This window comes from Paramormyrops kingsleyae, chromosome 12, assembly GCF_048594095.1.
Source record: "Paramormyrops kingsleyae isolate MSU_618 chromosome 12, PKINGS_0.4, whole genome shotgun sequence".
NCBI lineage: Eukaryota > Metazoa > Chordata > Actinopteri > Osteoglossiformes > Mormyridae > Paramormyrops > Paramormyrops kingsleyae.
Window position 1 is genome coordinate 1,680,729 of NC_132808.1, and position 19,876 is coordinate 1,700,604.

At 41.8% G+C, this 19,876-nt stretch overlaps 2 protein-coding genes across 7 annotated transcripts in view; one reads left to right on the forward strand and one right to left on the reverse strand.

The window, feature by feature from the left end:
• Positions 1-804, reverse strand: part of LOC111838117 (butyrophilin subfamily 2 member A1-like) — a 39,907-nt gene extending 39,103 nt beyond the window's left edge. Inside the window, exons 1-2 of the mRNA XM_072718499.1 lie at positions 631-804; positions 72-416 (exon numbers count right to left, since the gene is read on the reverse strand). Of these exons, the coding sequence (XP_072574600.1) occupies positions 72-416; positions 631-691 (406 nt within the window). The 5' untranslated portion in view covers positions 692-804. The remainder of the gene's footprint in view (positions 1-71; positions 417-630) is intronic.
• A 7,623-nt stretch (positions 805-8,427) lies between these two features.
• LOC111856222 (uncharacterized) overlaps positions 8,428-19,876 on the forward strand; it is a 90,617-nt gene continuing 79,168 nt past the window's right edge. For 3 of the 6 annotated variants that reach the window (XM_072718500.1, XM_072718503.1, XM_072718502.1), the window contains exons 1-2: positions 8,435-8,850; positions 9,066-9,410. In XM_072718500.1, the coding sequence (XP_072574601.1) occupies positions 8,790-8,850; positions 9,066-9,410 (406 nt within the window). In that variant the 5' untranslated portion in view covers positions 8,435-8,789. Of the gene's footprint in view, positions 8,851-9,065; positions 9,411-13,012; positions 13,713-19,876 lie in introns of those variants that run through there. The other 3 variants (XM_072718504.1, XM_072718501.1, XM_072718505.1) reach the window with 3 other exon arrangements.

The following is a 19,876-nucleotide window of genomic DNA, read 5'->3' on the forward strand; positions in this document are numbered from 1 at the left end:
CCAATGTTAATAAGAAATCTACGCCCCTGGGTCCATGTGTCTTAAGCCATAAAACAGAAAGGCTCACTTGCCTGCTTCCTGTATTTCCAACCGTGTTTCACGTTGCTCCTGCTCTGTATAAACCACACACTTGTACACTCCTGCATCTGCAGTCCTCACACCCTCAAGCAGCAGAGAGAAGTTGCCTTTGGGGATTTCCTGAGAGAAGAAGTGGGCTCTGTCCCTGTAGGCGTCCCCCTGTGATTCAGGTCTGCTCTGACCATCCTGGAATAGGTGCACGATGATGTCTGAATCAGTCCTTCTCCAGTCCACCTCCAGCTCCTCCAAAGGCAGGGGTGTGTCCACGAAGCAGGGCAGCAGTACAGCTCCTCCCAGCCGGGCTGTTAGAGGACCAGCAGAGCCGTGTAGCAGGAAACCTACCACAGGGATAAGAGATAAAATCACTTTATGACCAGAAAGCATTAAATAAGAAGCGCGAAATATGTATTGCAACACAGTTACTTGAATATTTGGTAAGAAAATACTGGTACATTAATTAGTACACCCAGAACAAGAACAACTCAATTACATTTCTTCAACATTATTATACGAGTTAGCAGACACATAAAACTGTGTTTAAAAAGTACATACCATCAGAGTTAACGACGCACTTTAACAAAATCAAAATAATGTTGAAACTTTTGATCTGCATTACAACCTTTATTCTTACACTAATAACTGTTTCTGTGACGGACTAATTTTGCCATGTATTTTCTTTTTTTATGAACAGCATAGGCCTATATATGCGCTTTTACTAACGCAGTTAAATCCCTACAGGAAAAGCGCGTTTCTGAGGATACATTGTTCCGTAAAGACCGTATAGGTAAGAAGGGAGGTGGTGTTGCAGTATATGTAAAGGAAATCTTGCAGGCAAGGGAGCTTACTGATATAAGTAAAAGTACGGAAGCTATATGGGTAAAATTAGATGCTACAAACTCAAATAGCCTAATTGTCGGTGTTTGTTACAGAGCACCCAATGTAGCTGCTGAGGAAAGCAGATTGTTATACAGTGATATTAGGATTATGAGCAATAAAAATGATGTGGTAGTTATGGGTGATTTTAATCTACCGGGGATACAGTGGGACATTGTTGCTGGCTCTTCTGAAAATGAACTTGAGATGGTGGAATTAGTACAGGATTGTTTTTTTACTCAGTTTGTTAACACCCCTACCAGGGGAGATGCCATTCTTGATCTTGTTTTGTCTAATAACCAGGACAGGATTGGTAAATTAGATGTTTTAGAACCACTTGACACTTGACATTGAACATGGTTAAATTTGAGGTTAAGTTTAGTGCCCGAAGAGCAAAGTCCAAATCAAAAATATATAATGTTAGGAAGGCTAACTTCAATTGTATGAGATTAAAACTAGAAACCGTGAACTGGATGGAGTTAAATAACAAAACTGTTGAAGAGGCATGGGAATTTTTTAAAAGCACATTATTGCAAGTACAAGAGGACTTCATACCTGTTTCTAGCAAGAATAAATCTAGGAAATTGCAACCTAGGTGGTTTAATAGGGACATAAAGTATAAAGTAAGGAGGAAAAGGGCTTTGTTCCAGAGATGGAAAATAACTGATGATGACATAATAAAGCAAGAGTATCTAAATCTACAGGCTGAATTAAAAAATGACATTAGACGAGCTAAAAGGAATGTCGAAAGGAAGATCGCATTGGAGGCTAAGGATGACGTTAAAAGTTTCTTCCAGTATTTTAACTCTAAAAGAGCTCTAAAAGCTGAAATTACTAATCTGCAGGATAGTAAGGGTCTTATAATTGAAAACGACATTGACATAGTAAATGAGTTCAATGATAGTTTTGCACGGGTATTCACTGTCGAGGACACTAGTAACTTACCAGTTCTTATTACTAATTCAACATCGTCTATAACTAATATATATATAACTGAAGCTGATGTTTTGCAAAGCCTAGCTAAGCTCAAAATAAATAAATCACAGGGCCCTGATGGCATCTTACCTATAGTGTTAAAAGAGATGAGGGATATTATTTGCCGACCCTTAACATTACTGTTTCAAAAATCCTTATCTGAAGGTGTGGTACCTTCTGATTGGAAGCATGCCAACATAACGCCCATTTTCAAAAAAGGGGATAGAAGTAATTTGTCAAACTATAGGCCAATCAGTCTAACTTGTATAACTGGTAAAGTTATGGAGGCTATAATCAAAGAGAAAATGGTAGATTACCTGGACTCAAATAACATTTTGAGGGATAGCCAGCATGGATTTAGGAGAGGTAGATCCTGTTTAACAAATCTGTTGGAGTTTTTTGAGGAAGCTACTCAGGAAGTTGATGATAAGAAGGCCTATGATGTCATCTATTTAGATTTCCAAAAGGCTTTTGATGTTGTTCCCCACAAGAGGCTCTCACTTAAACTCAAAGCGACAGGTATTTTAGGAACTGTAGCGACTTGGATTGATAACTGGTTAACGGATAGGAAGCAGCGAGTAGTTATAAGAGGCTCGATGTCACAGTGGGCCTGCGTTCATAGTGGGGTACCGCAGGGTTCAATTTTAGGACCACTTTTGTTCCTAATTTACATAAATGATATAGACACCAATATATACAGTAAACTGGTGAAATTTGCAGATGACACCAAGGTGGGTGGTGTAGCAGATACTGAACTAGCGGCTCAGCAGCTACAGCGGGATCTTAATTTAATTAGTGACTGGGCTGACACCTGGCAGATGAAATTTAACATAGACAAATGTAAGGTACTCCATGTAGGGAGCAGAAATATAAAGTACAGGTATTTTATGGGACCTACTGAAATAAAGGTAGCTGATTATGAGAAAGACCTTGGTGTGTATGTTGATGCTTCCATGTCTCATTCTCGCCAGTGTGGGGAAGCAATAAAAAAGGCCAATAGGATGTTGGGGTACATCTCCAGGTGTGTGGAGTTTAAGTCAAGGGAGGTAATGCTAAGATTATACAATTCCTTGGTGAGACCTCACCTAGAATATTGTGTACAGGTTTGGTCACCATATCTTAAAAAGGACATAGCGGCCTTAGAAAAGGTGCAGCGTAGGGCCACAAGAATGATTCCTGGTCTTAGAGGAATGTCATACGAGGAAAGGTTATTTGAGCTAAATCTGTTCAGCCTCAAGCAAAGGAGACTGAGGGGGGACATGATCCAGGTCTATAAGATTCTAACAGGTTTGGATGCTGTTCAACCGAATAGTTACTTCAGCATTAGTTCCAATACAAGAACTCGTGGCCATAGGTGGAAATTAGCGGGAGAACATTTCAAACTGGATTTAAGGAAGCACTTCTTTACACAGCGTGTAGTCAGAGTATGGAATAGTCTTCCTGATAACGTAGTGCAAGCTGAATCCTTGGGTTCCTTTAAATCAGAGCTAGATAAGATTTTAACAACTCTGAGCTATTAGTTAAGTTCTCCCCAAGCGAGCTCGATGGGCCGAATGGCCTCCTCTCGTTTGTATAGTTCTCATGTTCTTAGTCATTTCAATTAGTCTCAGCATGTCTTTGGACTGTAGGGGGAAACCAAAGCACCAGGAAGAAACCCCACGACGACATGGGGAGAACATGTAAACTCCACACACATGTAACCCAGGCAGAGATTTGAACCCAGGTCCCAGAAGTGTGAGGCACCATTAACCACCATGCCACCCCAAGGGGTGATGCCACTAATTATCATCTTTTTATCCTATTTGATGCAGTACTAAGGTTGGTATTATAGATGCAGATCCCGATACCAATATTTAGTGACATCCAACCTTGACAAAAAACTGGGGGTGCAGATGATGAAATTTACCTGGTGGGGGCACCAAGAATCGATTTTCCTGCCTTGTAGTCCCTCTAATAGCATGGACATTTTAATTTCTATTAAAAAAAATTACAAAAACATTGCAATTGATCATCAAACTTCAAATGTTCAATATCAACAGAATGAACATTTCATTACCAATCCATACATCTTGTCAGACTTGTCTTGCAAATCCCTTGTCCTTACTTCTTGTCCAGTTACATACTGGGTGGCACGATCGCCAGTGGTCAGCACTGGTATCACCTCCTGAACTAGGGTTTGAGTCAGGAGTCTGCCCCACAGTGCAAAGACATGTTAAGGTGAATTGGTGGTGCCAAATTGTCCATAGGTGTGAATAGTGTATGTGCCCTGCTGTGGGCTGGTGCCCTGTCCTTTGTTGCTCCCTGCATTGTGTGTGTAGCTTCCTGCATTACTTGCTTGACAAAGACTGCTCATTTGAAATGTCTCAGCTAATAGTGACACTTTATGCAGAGATCACATGACAAACAGGAAATGGAGGCATCATTACCCACTGATCCTAATAAATCACATTAACTGCAGATCAGGTAAATAAACTCTAGAGGGCAGAGTTGGCAGGAAATGTAATGGTTACATGGAATACATGTTTAATTAAATCATATTTTTAATTTATTACAACTACACTGTAATTTAAACATTGTCAGGCTAAGTTAAAATAGGACATTGACTTTACTGGGTAGCAGATGAAAAATTGCTTGTGCAGCTGGTTTACAGACACATACTGGGAAGGACCAGTAACTCTACTTGAAACCAGCATAAACCTGGGAAGAGCATCATGGGGACTTTCAGATTATCCTGTTTCGTCTGAACTGAATTCTGTATATTATGCTGTTCATACATGAAACTTTGTCACCATTTCATATCTGCCTCAGAATATCTGTTAACATAAAAGCTTGTTTACTTCATTTGAAAAGATGCTGCATAGTGAAACAATGTATTACTTGGAAAGTTAGTCACAAGAAAATTGGTTTCAGGGCAACATTCCAGAATCCTTCCTGAGTAAATATCTGCATATCAAATGATGATTATCTGAATCACCTTTGCAGTGTTGTTTGCAGTGTTGAAATGTATGGTGTTATTACCAACATTCTGTATAAATGCTCAGTGCTCACAGTCTTCAGCTCCTCCATTTTCATTCTGACATGTAGTGATTAAGCTAGACTACCTGTTTCTGTATTTACCCCACTGTGAAAGATAAAGTACCTAAACTCTCTCACAGTGACAACAGGAATTGGGTGTCAGCTCTGGTTGCATTTTTCTTCAGCGAAAGAAAAACAAAACTTGACACAGATGCCAGTAAAGTGACTGAATGTGTATCACTTGACTTTGCCTTGTGTAGCCATAATAAAAAATCACCCAATGAGAATCAAAAGATAACCAGTTCAACCAGTCCAAAGACACGCAGTCAGCCAAACTGGTGTCTCTAAGTTATAATTACGTGTGTGCATTTGTGTGAATTTAACCTGCAGGACACTGGCATCCTGCCCAGGGTGTACCCTGGCTTTGTACCCAGTGAGAGAAGCCCTGGGACACAAACATAGGCTCAGGATGGGTAACAGGTGAGGCTGCAGACGGACTGGTTGGATAAAACCAAAGTGAGACACTAAAAGCCATGAACAGGGTTAAGACAGTGGTGAGATTTTAGCTTAATTAGGTACTAGTTAGTCTTTTAAATACTGTTCTCAAAGGCTTTAAAGGACCAGGCCAATCTGTGAACTCTAAGTCATTCGGTTATGCCCAACAATTCGGAGCATTAGCTAATACAGTGTTCACTAACCTTTGAAATGTTCTGGTGGTGCATTTTTAGTCCAAATGCCATAACTGTATACTGGAGAAAGTTATCAGGAGTTACAAAGACAGACGTCTTACTAACAAAATTACTAACAAAACAAGCAGACCTGATGTTACCAATACAGAGCTGAGAGTTGGGGTGTAGAGTTAGGAGCCAGTTAGGAATCGAATTGAAAATGGATGGAAAATTCCAATTCCCTTGTGGGAAGTAATCCAGAAAGCGGGTTCAGTGTTAAAATGGGGGTGGTCAAATTTTAATTTTTTTTTTTGAGGGGGGGGTTGGGGGTGTGATGTATATTGTGACATCACAATGGTTACACATGCAATAGTCATATCATAACAGCAGGTGATGAAAAAAAGATTTTAAACTCATCATTTAAAATAAGACTAACATTATTTAGGGTACAGTTTCACAACTAAACATAACTTCCACTAAAAATATAACAGATCCATATGATTCAAAGATAATGTCTGAAACAGACCTACAGTCTTCATTAGGTATATGTTTTGTCCTTGTACTCTGCATACACAGCAAATTGGCCTCAGTAATGCTCAGATTCATAGTGAAAGATAAGGAACACACTCTCATTTGCGGGGGTCTCATTTGCGGGGGTCTGCCAATATCGGCTCCACCAAATGTAAAAGTTTGAGAAACCATTCATATAAAACAATATTTTTTAAAAAGTATAACTAATTACAGTCATGTGAGAAAATTAGGACACCCCATGAAATAATCAGCTCTTTATTAAGAAATGTTCACATATCAACGTCCAATCATGTTTTTATGTATTTGGGGGGGGGGAATGGATTTAATTGCAATTAAACAACAAAAATTAACATTTTTTTACACATCAAAAAAAAGATATGAACAAAAATGTGTATTTTAATGGAGGAAAAAGTTAGGACACCCTACCCCCTAATAACTAGTGTTGCCCCCTTTGGCTGATATAACTTCAGTGAGATGTCTTTTGTAGCCTTTTACCAGTCTCTGACATCGATCAGAAGAAAGTTTGCCCCACTCCTCAATGCAGAATTTTTTCAGCTGAGATGTTTGAGGGGTTTCTTGCATGTACAGCCCGTTTCAAGTCACCCCACAGCATCTCAATGGGATTAAGATCAGGGCTCTGACTTGGCCATTCCAGGACTCTCCACTTCTTAGTTTTTAGCCAGTCCTTGGTGGATTTGCTGGTATGCTTTGGGTCATTGTCATGTTGCAGTGTCCAGTTCCACTTCAGCTTTAATTTTTTTACAGATGATTTCACATGTTCTTCAGGCACCCTCTGACAGAATTCATGATGGATTGTATGATGGTGAGCTGGCCAGGTCCTGCTGCAGCAAAGCAGCCCCAAACCAAGATACTGCCACCTCCATGCTTCACAGTTGGTATGAGGTTATTTTCTTGGAAGGCTGAATTTCTGATCTGTCCAAAGAACATTATTCCAGAAGTCATGGTCTTTGTTTACATTCGCTCTGGCAAACTTAAGTCTGGCCTTAATGTTTCTCTTAGAGAGCAAAGCTTTCCTCCTTGCACACCTCCCATGAAAGTCAAACTTGTGTAGTCTCTTTCTGATAGTAGAGTCATGCATCGACAGTAGCCAGAGCCTGCTATAGTTCCCGGGATGACATTTTAGGATTTTTGATGACTTTGAGCATCTTGTGGTCTGCTCTGGGGGTGAATTTGCTTGGACGGCCAGACCTGGGCATGGTGGCAGTTGTTTTGAATGTCCTCCACTTGTAAACGATTTTCCGGATGGTGGAATGGCTGATGTCAAATTCTTTTTAAATCCCTTACCAGACTCATAAGCGGCCACAATCTTCTTTCTGAGGGCATCAGACAGCTCTTTAGATCTCACCATGGCACTCACTTCAACACTTCAACAGTCAGTAGCACACCAAACTAAATCTGAGATTTAAATAAGGCAAGGCTCCTTTAAAATGCTGGGTAATGATGTACTGATCATGTGCACCTGACGTGATACACCTGTGTGTGATTTTAACCATTTTAAGTGGGATAATATGTGGGGGTGTCCTAATTTATTCCTCACCAGAAATTGCATTCTTTTTAAATTACATTTCACAGAAAGTTTTACAAAGGCTTTCCTTATTTTTTATTTATTATTGTTTAGTTATATTATTTGGATCCCTCAGTATCATTAAAATTGATATTAAATATCCATCCATGTCCAAATATACAGTATTTTAAAATATACAGGCTTTCATATGGTGTCCTAATTTTCTCACATGACTGTATATAAAAGAGTTCAATGTTTCATATATCCATCATTAACATTATACTACACTTAAAATACGTAATTAATTTTAAAGATACGTTTTTCACAGAGATTTTGGTCATTGGTGTTACTGTGACTCATACTCTAACATAGTGGTTCTTGCTCTTTTAAATTGTTTCCTTGGGTCAAGGGTCATCACAGAGGAAGCATCTGAAGGAATACTCATTTTATTTTATTTCTCAGGCATCACATAACATATACACATCACTATAAGGGTTGGGTCCTTGAAATTTTGTTAAAATAATCCCATATAGCTTTTATATCACTGATTATAAATAGTTGCAGAAGTTCACCTTACTCCCCAGGGACCAGCAATTAAACAGAATGTCGCTGTTACAGTGTTACAGTCACTGGTGTTACACTATATCTGTGTGATGTCACCAATGATCGGACCACTTAAAAGCGAAATATTATGGAAATTATATGTTTGTTAAAATGTCGGCTTCTGAATTGGGAATTGCCCATGTTTTAGCTATTAATTAGGGATTCCTCGCTAAACCTGCTTTCTGTACCCTCTTGGTTTTGTATATTTTTGTACATGTTATAACAAACGTTTCATCTAAGTTAACAATCAGTCACTTAAGCATGACTTAAGTGATTTGCATTTGATCAGGGAAAAACAGCCATGCAATCCACCCTTTGCCGTAATGCAGGTGTGTTGGGCGTGTTTCAGCTCCAGGTGTGAACTGAAAGTAAAAGTATGGCCAGAAAACTGGCATTTCATGTAGGGATGTAACTGTGTTAATAAAAGCGCATATAGGCTGTTTATTAAAAAAGAAAATATATATAGTGAAATTTCCCATTGTATCATAGAAACAATTCTTTGTACAACAATAAAGGTGGTGATGCAAATCAAAACTTTCAGCGCTATTTTGATCATGTTCAAGTTCGTCATTAACTCTGATGGTATGTACATTTCGAAGACAGTTTTATGTGTCTGGTAACTTGTATAATAATGTTGAAGAAATTTAATTGAATTGTTCTTCTTTTGGGTGTACTAATTATTATACCAATATTTGCTTAGCTAATATTCAAGTAACTGCATTGCAATGTATGTTCTGCTCTTATTATTTAACACTTTGTTGTCATAAAGTTATTTTATATCTCTTATTCTGCCGTAGGTTTCCTGCTACACGGCTCTGCTGGTCCTCTAACAGCCCGGCTTACAGGAGCTGTACTGCTGCCCTGTTTCGTGGACAGACCCCTGCCTTTGGAGGAGCTGGAGGTGGACTGGAGAAAGACTGATTCAGACACCATCGTGCACCTATTCCAGGGGGGTCAGAGCAGACCTGAATCACAGGGGGATGCCTACAGGGGCAGAGCGCACTTCTTCTCTCAGGAAATCCCCAAAGGCAACTTCTCTCTGCTGCTTGAGGGTGTGAGGACTGCAGATGCAGGAGTGTACAAGTGTGTGGTTTACACAGAGCAGGAGCAACGTGAAACACGGGTGGAAATACAGGAAGCAGGCAAGTGAGCCTTTCAGTTATATGGCTTAAAACATATGGAACAAGGGGCGTAGGTTTGTTATTAACATTGGGGGAGGCGAGTATATCAGGGTCAGAGGTGTGACATCACTGTGTGGTGCTGTGTATGTTCGTTTCTTTATTCCTAAATTATTGCTGCTACAATCACAATATTTAATCTTCCTGTGGTGTTAGGGTCGGCACCAACCCGTTTTTACGTTTAAAATGCATAAAAGCACCACATAAATTTGTGTACTGCATCACTTCTATTTAAACAAAATAAATTAAAACAAAATCAAGGCAAGGCATTCCAATACATGTAAGGCAAGATTAGACCAATTCAGTTTATTTATATAATTCTCTTGAGGTATATTTTACCATTATTTTTTTATTAAAAACAAGTGGTATGCTGTCAAAACAAAGGTCCTGAAAACCGCACCAAAAATATTAAAACAAATTATTTCATGGATTAGGAAGCCTAACAAGGTAACCAAGAGGTAAGAAACAAATTGGATGATAAATAATTGTTTTGAGGGTATTTTATGGCTGATTTATGACACGGGTTGGCACCGACCCGTCTAACATAAGAGATAGGAACAGAAGACTAACATAGGACTAAGGATAAAATGATATTATTCTTTCCATTTTCATTTATATTCATATTTACCTATATGGCAGTTTAAGTGCGGTAATGTCATGCATTATATATGCTGAATTTGCAGGAATTATTACAATCATGCAAAAATTAAGAAATTCCGCCATGAATGACCTCACCTCAGGGTCCAGCTATGATGCCCCTGTTACTTTCCTGCACCCTGTCTTCTCTCATAAACTCATCGCAACTGAAAGCATCACTGGCACAACCACAAACCACATAAAATAGTGAATAGATCTTCTCCTAGAGACACATACAAGTAAATAAAAGGGATTTATTGAATCTCTTAGCAATAAAAGGGACTTTCTGGCAGCCCTGTTTATGAACGGAATGATTCTGAGTTTCTGGTAACTGATTAACTTACTTTATGGTGTTTTCCCAAATAAATGCCAGGTCGGCCCCCCTTTTTACAGGCTTCATAAGCATTTTGTCCTTACAGCAAACACAGTGTGATGCTAATTGCAGGGTTGCCAACTTTTGTCAGCTGGCTGAAGTGAGATTTTCAGGTTGAGACAAGTCTGCACACACATGCACATGGAATGTGAATAATAGATTTGGCGTAAGCTTTCTTGGGGGAGAGTCCTGCGTGAGTCTGAAAGTGTGACTGTCACGGCACATGAGAGTTGGCAACCCCGGAATTGTGAATTCTATTACAGTAACTAACCAAGCTAGTTGCAGTATGCACAATCAAATAACAAGATAATCTTCATGAAAATAGATAGACAAGAAATGATTACATCCCACCATTTCAGATAGTAATTTAGTGATTCCCCATTAGTTATGGTAAACGAGGTCTACAATGAGTTAAGTTTACAGACGAAGCTGTTCAGTGTGTTTCCACTCGTTTCTCTGCATGTTGTGTCTTTGCTTGACGAGGCTGAAGTTGGCTCCTTATTCACAGCTCCTTATTCGTATTTTCCGGTCCACCTTAAACACTGTGCAGCCGAATGCAATGACGCGATTGCGCCTGTAGGGGGACTCATTAAGCAAGGATTACCTTCAGAACTTCATTTGGCTTTCGATTCATATTAACTGAACACGATTCGGCTGACTTGTTACCACTTTGAAGAAAGTACATATCAGTTTCAGTAATAGTATGTGTGTATTTTATCAGAAAATGAGCCAGTCCAGCTCATAGGACTTGGTGTTACAATCCCAATATCTGGCACTTTCTTGATTGGGGATGGGATTGTCACGTAATTGGGGTCATCAGGTGGGCATCCTGCTTCATCACTGTTTCTTTAATAGGCCCACAACACCTCCTCAGGGATCAGCCGTGACATCTGTCGTCCCAAGTCTGCTCTCCTCCGCTTTTACCCCTTTGCTCCTCATTTTGCAGCCCAGTTGGGATCCTTTCTCTTCAGCCAAATCCAATTACTGCTTTGCTCGGCAGCTTCTGATATTGACCTGATGCCTAGACAGAAGGCCTGCCCTTTGTTTTTCGACTCCCAATTCTGAATTATCTCTGTCCGTTTCTATAGCTTACAAACAAAAATATTCTTAATCCTTAGACACCATAGAACATTGTATAGAAATGTTGTATTATATACATTTTATTATGTTAATTTCTGTATTAGATATAAAATGGATGAGATTTCTTCTGATGCATGGCCCAAAATCCATGGAACAAAGGACTTAAATGCCCTAATGTAAACACGTCCAGGTGGAAGCCAGCATGAATAAAATATTGTGATCAAATAGAAATTCACTTAAGCATAATAGAAAATTACATCTGAAAATAATGACAATTCTATTTATATTTAACCATTAAAAGGTATGTTTGTGCCTTTATATTTGCATTGATTTTCTTTACTTGACCATATCCAAGCAAAAGTCCAAGTGTAACTGGAGCTTCCTGCCTTTGCTCTGCACTGTTTTTGGAGTAGTCAGGTGTGTGGGGTGCAGGAGAAAGAGAGAGAGCAGACGCTGATGTCCTGACATTTATTAAACTGCCTGGTGGGATACAGTTAGAAAGGGATGAATCTCCCATGTGCTCAGGCCCCCTCACAGGGTTACAGTATTTTATTCATGCTGGCTTCTACCTGGAAGTGTTTACAGTTCCAAAAAGGTTACAAAATTACAGTGTAAACCAGTAAATTCAACACCGTATTTCTGCTGACAATTTCTAGCATGACAATTATGCTATAAACCAGTTCTTTCAGTAATACTTACAACCAATTATCAGTTATTGTCCATCAAATCCCATTCAATTTCAAACAAACAATATTAGTTAAGTGAAAAATTGTCATTGTTGGCACACCACAATGAAATGTGTCCTCAGCATTTAACATAGTGGTGAGCCACTATCATTTAGCACCCAGGGACCAGTGCATGGGAATGGTACAATGCTGTTTGGGGAATTCAAACCAGCAAACTTCCAATCACAAGCACCCAGCCGCAATCATCAGACCACCACTGCCATTATTTGATAGCAGAATCCTCATTATGAGACTGTTATTTAACTGAATTTTTCTGTAAATTACCTTCACCGGTTGTTTATAATGAAATGTTTTTTGATGCATTAATAATTTCTTACGGTGAAAGCAACATCTAATTACTGGAATTTTGCATATAGACAATGGCAATAAATCCCAGCTAATTCACATTTGCCTAACTGTCTATGTAGTATCAGGGAAGTTACCAGAGGTGGAAAGTTCAGATCCAGAAAGTACGAATCCAGAGCAAGGTTTTGTTTCAACCAACCCCGTGAGTATAAAGAATCACAGTCACAGAGTGCTCAGCTGGTTGGTTGAAACAAAACCTTGCTCTGGATTTGTAGTTTCTGGACCTGAACTTTACACCTCTGGAAGTTACACATAAGTCATCCATTAGAGACAGAAGTGGGAAGTTTAGGTCCAGAAAGTACAAATCCAGACCAAGGTTTTGTTTCAACCAACTACACTGAAAAAAGTCACTTTGAATGAGCTCAGTTGAATCATGTACAGTGGTTCCACCCAAATAGAATGAGTATTTTGAAAATGAAACACTCTTTTTAAGTTGATGCATTATCTTTGTGTTCTGAGAACACAATATAGTTGAATTAATCTCACAATTTTTTTATGTCTAATTAATCCAAATGAATCACTTTCATTCAGTGAAATCAGGTGTTTAATCGAATAGTAGGTAATTGAAGGACAATACAAAACACAGTGAAGGGCTGTTTTTGCAAAGGTGTCAGTTCAATTCATCATTTCTGGGTGAGAGCACTGCTGGCGTCTGTCTTGGCTGCCGCTTCTCCCTGCGTCTAAATTCGTCTTTTGTTTATTTATCTAGAAAATCGTGATTGTCAGTTTTTCTTTTTGTCTGAATACTCTCCGCGGATCCACTGTTCTGGCTGCTACGATCAATTCAAAGAAACCTCCATTCATTCCTCTGGCTTGTCCCGCATGATTGCACGTCGTCGTTGATGCCTCTTCTCTGGACTATCTCCACTGGACTTATTTTTTAAATACGCTAGACTGGCTACTCCTGGAGTCTGCCTTGCATCTCTGGATTTCTCCCCTGGACTATTTCTTCCTCTGTTCATGTGCCTACATGCCCTGACCTCCTGCGCGGCGCACTGTCTGTGGACTGCACCCCCTCCTAACCCTCGTCCTGAGGAGAAGTCTCCACTTCTCCAACTGGAGCTCGGTGGGCAACTTTGCAGTTCGGTGAGTGAGGCTTTCTTTCTCGTCGTTGCGATTCTGGTTTTCGTCTGGAACAGTCTACCGTGTTCAGCGTCGCACGCTGTCGGCTTCTCTGGTAATTGGCTCCGACATCAGGGGCAGATCAGCACTAACTGAACTGAGTGTACTTGCCTAAGCTTCTCCTACTATTCAGTACCACTTGAAATGCTGCTACTGGACTCCTCCAGTCGCAAATATTCGCAGCCTGCATCGAGTACTTAATTTCCCTGCCAACTGCACTTCTCCGAGCTGCTCCACGATTTTACAAGTACTCCGCCGCAGACCTCAAATGTCTTAATAGCAACCACCGAATCCCTAGAGAAGCTGCCTCCGCTGCTTGCCAAGCAGGCATTTTACGCCGGCGTCGTTATATTCATCATAGCTCGAGGCACTATAGGCCTTTTCACTGCTATGACAATACCAACATCTGCACGTTCTGGACAACTCACCATCGACCAACTACCTGTACCCAGCATGCTGTTAATTTTAACCATCTCTGTACTCTACCCCAGACTTCACTCAAACCACAACTTGTAAACTGTGCACTTTTGAATGTTTGCTCCGTTTCCACTATAGTCATTTCTACTCCATAAACTAATAATAGATAACAATGTTGACTTCTTCTTTCTCTCTGAGACCTGGGGCCTGTTTCACGAAGCAGGATTACTTAATTAGCCAGATAACTTGTCAGATTTAAGGTAGTCTGGGCTAAACAGACCTTATTTTCATCAACTTACATTTAGCCCAAACTACCTTAAATCTGGCAAGTTATCTGGCTAAGCAAGTAATTCTGCTTTATGAAACAGGCCCCTGGTAGCTACCAGGCGATTTCTATGCTCTCAATCTACTCTCCCTAATTTTAGCTACATCTGTAAACCTCGTCCTACGGGACTTGGTGGGGGTCTTGCTGTAATTTATAAGAACAATCTCAGAATCACGGAAGTTAATCTTATCATGGTTATATCGTTTGAATATCTTGCGTTTAGATTACCCAGTTCTGTTATGGTATTGGTGATTTACTGTCCACCAAAATGTAGCTCCATATTTCTCTCTGAACTGTCTGAACTCCTTATCATATCTCTCTCTTTCTCCTCATGTCTAATTTTGTGGTGATGTCAATATTCATGTTGATCAACCTGATTGCAAGACCTCAGGTCATTTCCTTTCACTCCTTGACTGCCACCACATTACACAGCATGTGTCTTTCCCTACCCACTGTAAAGGCCACACACTTGACACGCTGTGCTCCTCTGGTTTGTCTATTTCCAACCTTCGCTCCTCTGTTTTCCCTCTCTCTGATCACAAGACCATCTGGTTTTCTTTCCCCTGCTATTTACTTGTCAGCTTCATAAATAACAAATTTATTTTTGTATAGAGCATTATCACAACATTACATCATCTCAAAGCGCTTTACAGCATCCCCACCCAAAGCCCCCAGTGAGTAAGCCATACAGTAGGCGACAGTGGCAAGGAAAAACTCCCGAGAAGGAAGAAACCTTGTGAGGGACCAGACTCAAAGGGGGAGCCCATCCTCCAGGGGCCAGCAGGGAGAGTCAAATACAGTAAAATTTGAGACACAAATGATGAGCATGGGGGAGATGACAAGCCGGTACCAACGCTCCCTCCAATCGGCAGGCAGCCAGAAGGCAGGGAGCGGGTCATACATGGAAGATGACACAGGCAGAACGGCGAGCTGGATGCACGGACGTCATTGGTAGTGGCGACGTCACATGTTTCAGGGTATGCTGGACATCTTGATTGAAGTCTCCAGTAGGGGAAATAAAATATGCAATTAGTCAAAGTAAGGGAGACTATAGGCAGTGCTAAAAGTTAGATGAGTGCAATATGAAGTGCAATGTGCAAGTTCCGGCAGATATGGCTATGGCAGCATAAGTAGGAGGGAGAGGCAGGTGGGAATGCAGGCATGGGGAGTCCCTGAAATGTCAGCAGTCCAATCCCACAAGCGATTAAGAAGCTAGAGTGACAGCACTATCAATTCAGTTTAGCCAATGGCACCGATCCCCACCCAGCTCTACACCTCACACTACAGGTCTAACTGGGAGTGAGGAGTTAGCTAGAGCTAGAACTAGTGTCCCTATAAGCTAAACTATACAGGTGTGTTTTTAGCCTAGACTTGAATATTGAGAGTGAGCCTGAAACCCGCACATCCGGTGGAAGACCATTCCACAGCTGAAGAGATATATAGGAGAAAGCTCTGCAGCCTGCCGTAGCTCTTTCTACCCTAGGTACTAACAGATATCCCGCGCCTTGAGAACGAAGCAAGCGCGGAGGGTTGTATGAGGTCAGCAGATCACCAAGGTATTCTGGTGCAAGGCCATTCAGTGCTTTATAGGTTAATAGCAGTGATTAATTCGTCGGGGTTTGGAAAATTATCAGAAAACTACAACAACCGGAATACCGCATACAAAGCACACAAAGCACTGTGGGGAACAGAGCATCATGGGAAACAGTGTACAGTATGTCATTTCATAACACAAACTCTGTTGACTCATCTGTCCTGTTTCAAGTTATTTCTACAGCTCTATCAACGAAATGTATCCCTTCCTCCCAAGATGATCTTGTCTCCAATTTAAATACAATCCTATCAGACTAATTAGACCTTGTTGCCCCCTTGAACACCAAACTGGTCTCCTTTGCTAACCCTGCCCCATGGTATTCTCCTGAGCTGTGTTGCATGGAACAGAACTTGAGTGACTACTCAAGAAAACTCACCTTTCTGTCCAAGCTGAAGCATACAAAGAACATATGGCCTGTTACAAGGATGCCTTACAAAATGCTAAATCTGTTTACTATTCTAGTGTCATAAACAATAATAATAAGAACCCACACATCCTGTTCTCTACTGTCAGAAAATTATTCAAGCCCCCAGGCCATAACATTTCTTCCACTACGGAAAGCTGCAATGCCTTCCTTCAGTTTTTTGATTCCAAAATTTCTGCTATTTTTGCTTCTCTGGACAGAAACCACTCAGATGCTAATCCAGTCTTCTTTTCTCCTTGCAGTGTTCCAGCTCCAACTAGCTCTCTGACTAACTTTTCGTCTGTCAATGTGTCTGAGGTCCATGACATAATCTCTGCTGCTAATTCTGCCACTTGCTCACTAGACCCTCTTCCTACACCTCTAACTAAGAAATGTCTCTCGGTGCTTGTTCCCTTCCTGAGCACCCTGTTCAATTTATCCCTAGCCCACAGTCAAGTTCCCACCACTTTCAAAGTAGCAGCCGTCACCCCCGTCCTTAAAAAGCCCAGCCTTGACCTATCTAACCTTGCTATCGCCCAATCTCTAATCTTCCTTTCTTTTCTAAAACACTGGAACGTTTAGTTTATACTCAGCTCCTTTCCTTCTTGCAAAACAATAGTCTCTTTGAACCACTTCAGTCTGTTTTTTGCCAATTCCACAGCACAGAAACCGCTTTAGTTAAAGTTTTAAATGATCTGTTAGTTGCAACTGATACTGGTGCCATACACCTCCTTCTTTTGCTCGATTTAAGCGCAGCCTTTGATATAGTCTCACATGCCATTCTTATCCAGAGACTCCACAATCTAGGAGTTTGTGGGGCAGCGCTTAACTGGTTTATTTCCTATCTCACAGACAGAAAACATTTTATTACCCTATCCGGTCAGACATCAGACATATCAGCTGTCACAAGTGGCATACCCCAGGGCTCTGTCCTGGGGTCACTGCTCTTCATCATTTACATTCACCCTCTAGGCCAGACCATTCGCTGCTTTAATCTAAATTTTCATCTTTACGCCGACGACACCCAGATCTATGTTAGCTCCAGATCCATAAACACGCTCCCACTTGCACATATAGAAACCTGCCTACCTGAAATGAAATTATGGATGAGCCAAAATTTTTTAAAACTTAATAGCGATAAGACTGAACTAATTGTCTTTGGTACAAAATCCACACTTTGCAAAATTAGCCCGATAACCCTCAAATTGGACCACACTACCATCTCTCCATCTCCTCTGGTCTGAAATCTTGGTGTCACCTTTGACCCAACCCTCTCATTTGACGCACAGCTATGTGGCATAGTAAAAACAGCTTACTTTCACCTTCGTAACTTTGCCCGTATCAGGCCATACCGTCTTGACTACTGTAACTCACTACTCGCTGGTATCTCTGCTAAATCTCTTCATAAACTTCAGATAGTTCAGAACTCTGCTGCCCGCCTCCTTACTCACACTCGTTCCTATCAACACATCACACCCGTTCTGCAGAGCCTGCACTGGCTCCCCATAAAAGAGCACATTTACTTCAAAATGCTGTTTCTGACATTTAAAGCTCTTAATAATCAAGGTCCATCATATCTTACTGATTTGTTTCTACCCTACCAGCCTCCCCGCAGTCTTAGATCTTCTTCTACTGGCTCTCCCCTCATCCCCCCTTCAAAATTACATAGCTATGGTGACCGTGCATTCTGCCGTTTAGCTCCCCGCCTTTGGAACGCACTACCTACTGCCATCCGTTTGTTGACCACTGTTTCAGATTTTAAAACCAAGCTAAAAACCTTTCTTTTTGCTAAGGCATTTAACCTTCCATATGTATAATGTGTAATCTGTTTTCTGTGTACTTTCTCTGTAAGGCGTCTTTGAATTCTAGTAAAAGCGCTATATAAATAAAATGTATTATTATTATTATCTGTGGAACTGGGTTAAACGAAGCCCAAAACCATCTGCCTTTGTAAGGGAAAAATTTGGGCTCGGCTTTGTATTACCACATGACACACAATGGAACTCTGTGTTTCTTGCTATGTAGCGATTGTCACTCAGATTGTAGAAGAGGCGAGTCCAAGCAACTAGAAGAGGTGGGACCAACCAGTCAGATGTCTTGGACCCACCTCCCCTACAGTCTGATTGGTTATCTTTCTGAACCATCCATCCATCCATTTTCTCCCGCTTATCCAAGGTCAGGTCGCGGGGGCAGCAGTCTCCGCAGGGAGACCCAGACTTCCCTCTCCCCGGCCACTTCATCCAGCTCCTCTGGGGGAATCCTGAGGCGTTCCCAGGCCAGCCGAGAGACATAGTCCCTCCAGCGTGTCCTGGGTCTTCCCCGGGGTCTCCCCCGAGTGGGACATGCCCGGAACACCTCACCAGGGAGGCGTCCAGGAGGCATCCTAATCAGATGCCTGAGCCACCTCATCTGGCTCCTCTGCATGCGGAAGAGCAGCGGCTCTACTCTGAGTCCCTCCCGAATGACCGAGCTCCTCCGCTATCTCTAAGGGAGAGCCCAGCCACCCTGCGGAGAAAACTCATTTCGACCACTTGTACTTGCGATCTCGTTCTTTCGGTCACTATCCACAGCTCGTGGTCATAGGTGAGGGTAGGAACGTAGATCTACTGGTAAATCGAGAGCTTTGCCTTTTGGCTCAGCTCCTTCTTCACCATGACAGACTGATGAAGCGCCCGCATCACTGCGGACGCCGCACCGATCCGCCTGTCGATCTCCCGTTCCATCGTCCCCCCACTCGTGAACAAGACCCCGAGGTACTTAAACTCCTCCACTTTGGGGAGGACCCTATCCCCGACCCGGAGAGAGCATTCCACCCTTTTCCGGCTGAAGACCATGGTCTTGGATTTGGAGGTGCTGATTCTCATCCCAGCCGCTTCACACTCGGCTGCGAACTGTCCCAGTGAGAGCTGAAGGTCACGGTCCGATGAGGCCAACAGAACCACATCATCTGCAAAAAGCAGAGACCTAATCCTGAGGTCACCAAACCGGACACCCTCGATGCCCTGGCTGCGCCTAGAAATTCTGTCCATAAAAACTATGAACAGAATCGGTGACAAAGGGCAGTCCAACCCTCACCGGAAACAAGTCCGACTTATTGCCGCCCATGCGGACCAAGCTCTGGCACCGGTCATACAGGGACCGAACAGCCCTTAAAAGGAAGCCTGGTACCCCATACTCCCGGAGCACCCCCCACAGGACTCCCCGAGGGACACGTCGAATACCTTCTCCAAGTCTACAAAACACATGTAGACTGGTTGGGCAAACTCCCATGAACCCTCCAGAACCCTGCGGAGAGTGTAGAGCTGGTCCACTGTTCCACGGCTGGGGCGAAAACCACACTGCTCCTCCTGAATCCGAGGTTCGACAATCCGGTGGACCCTCCTCTCTAG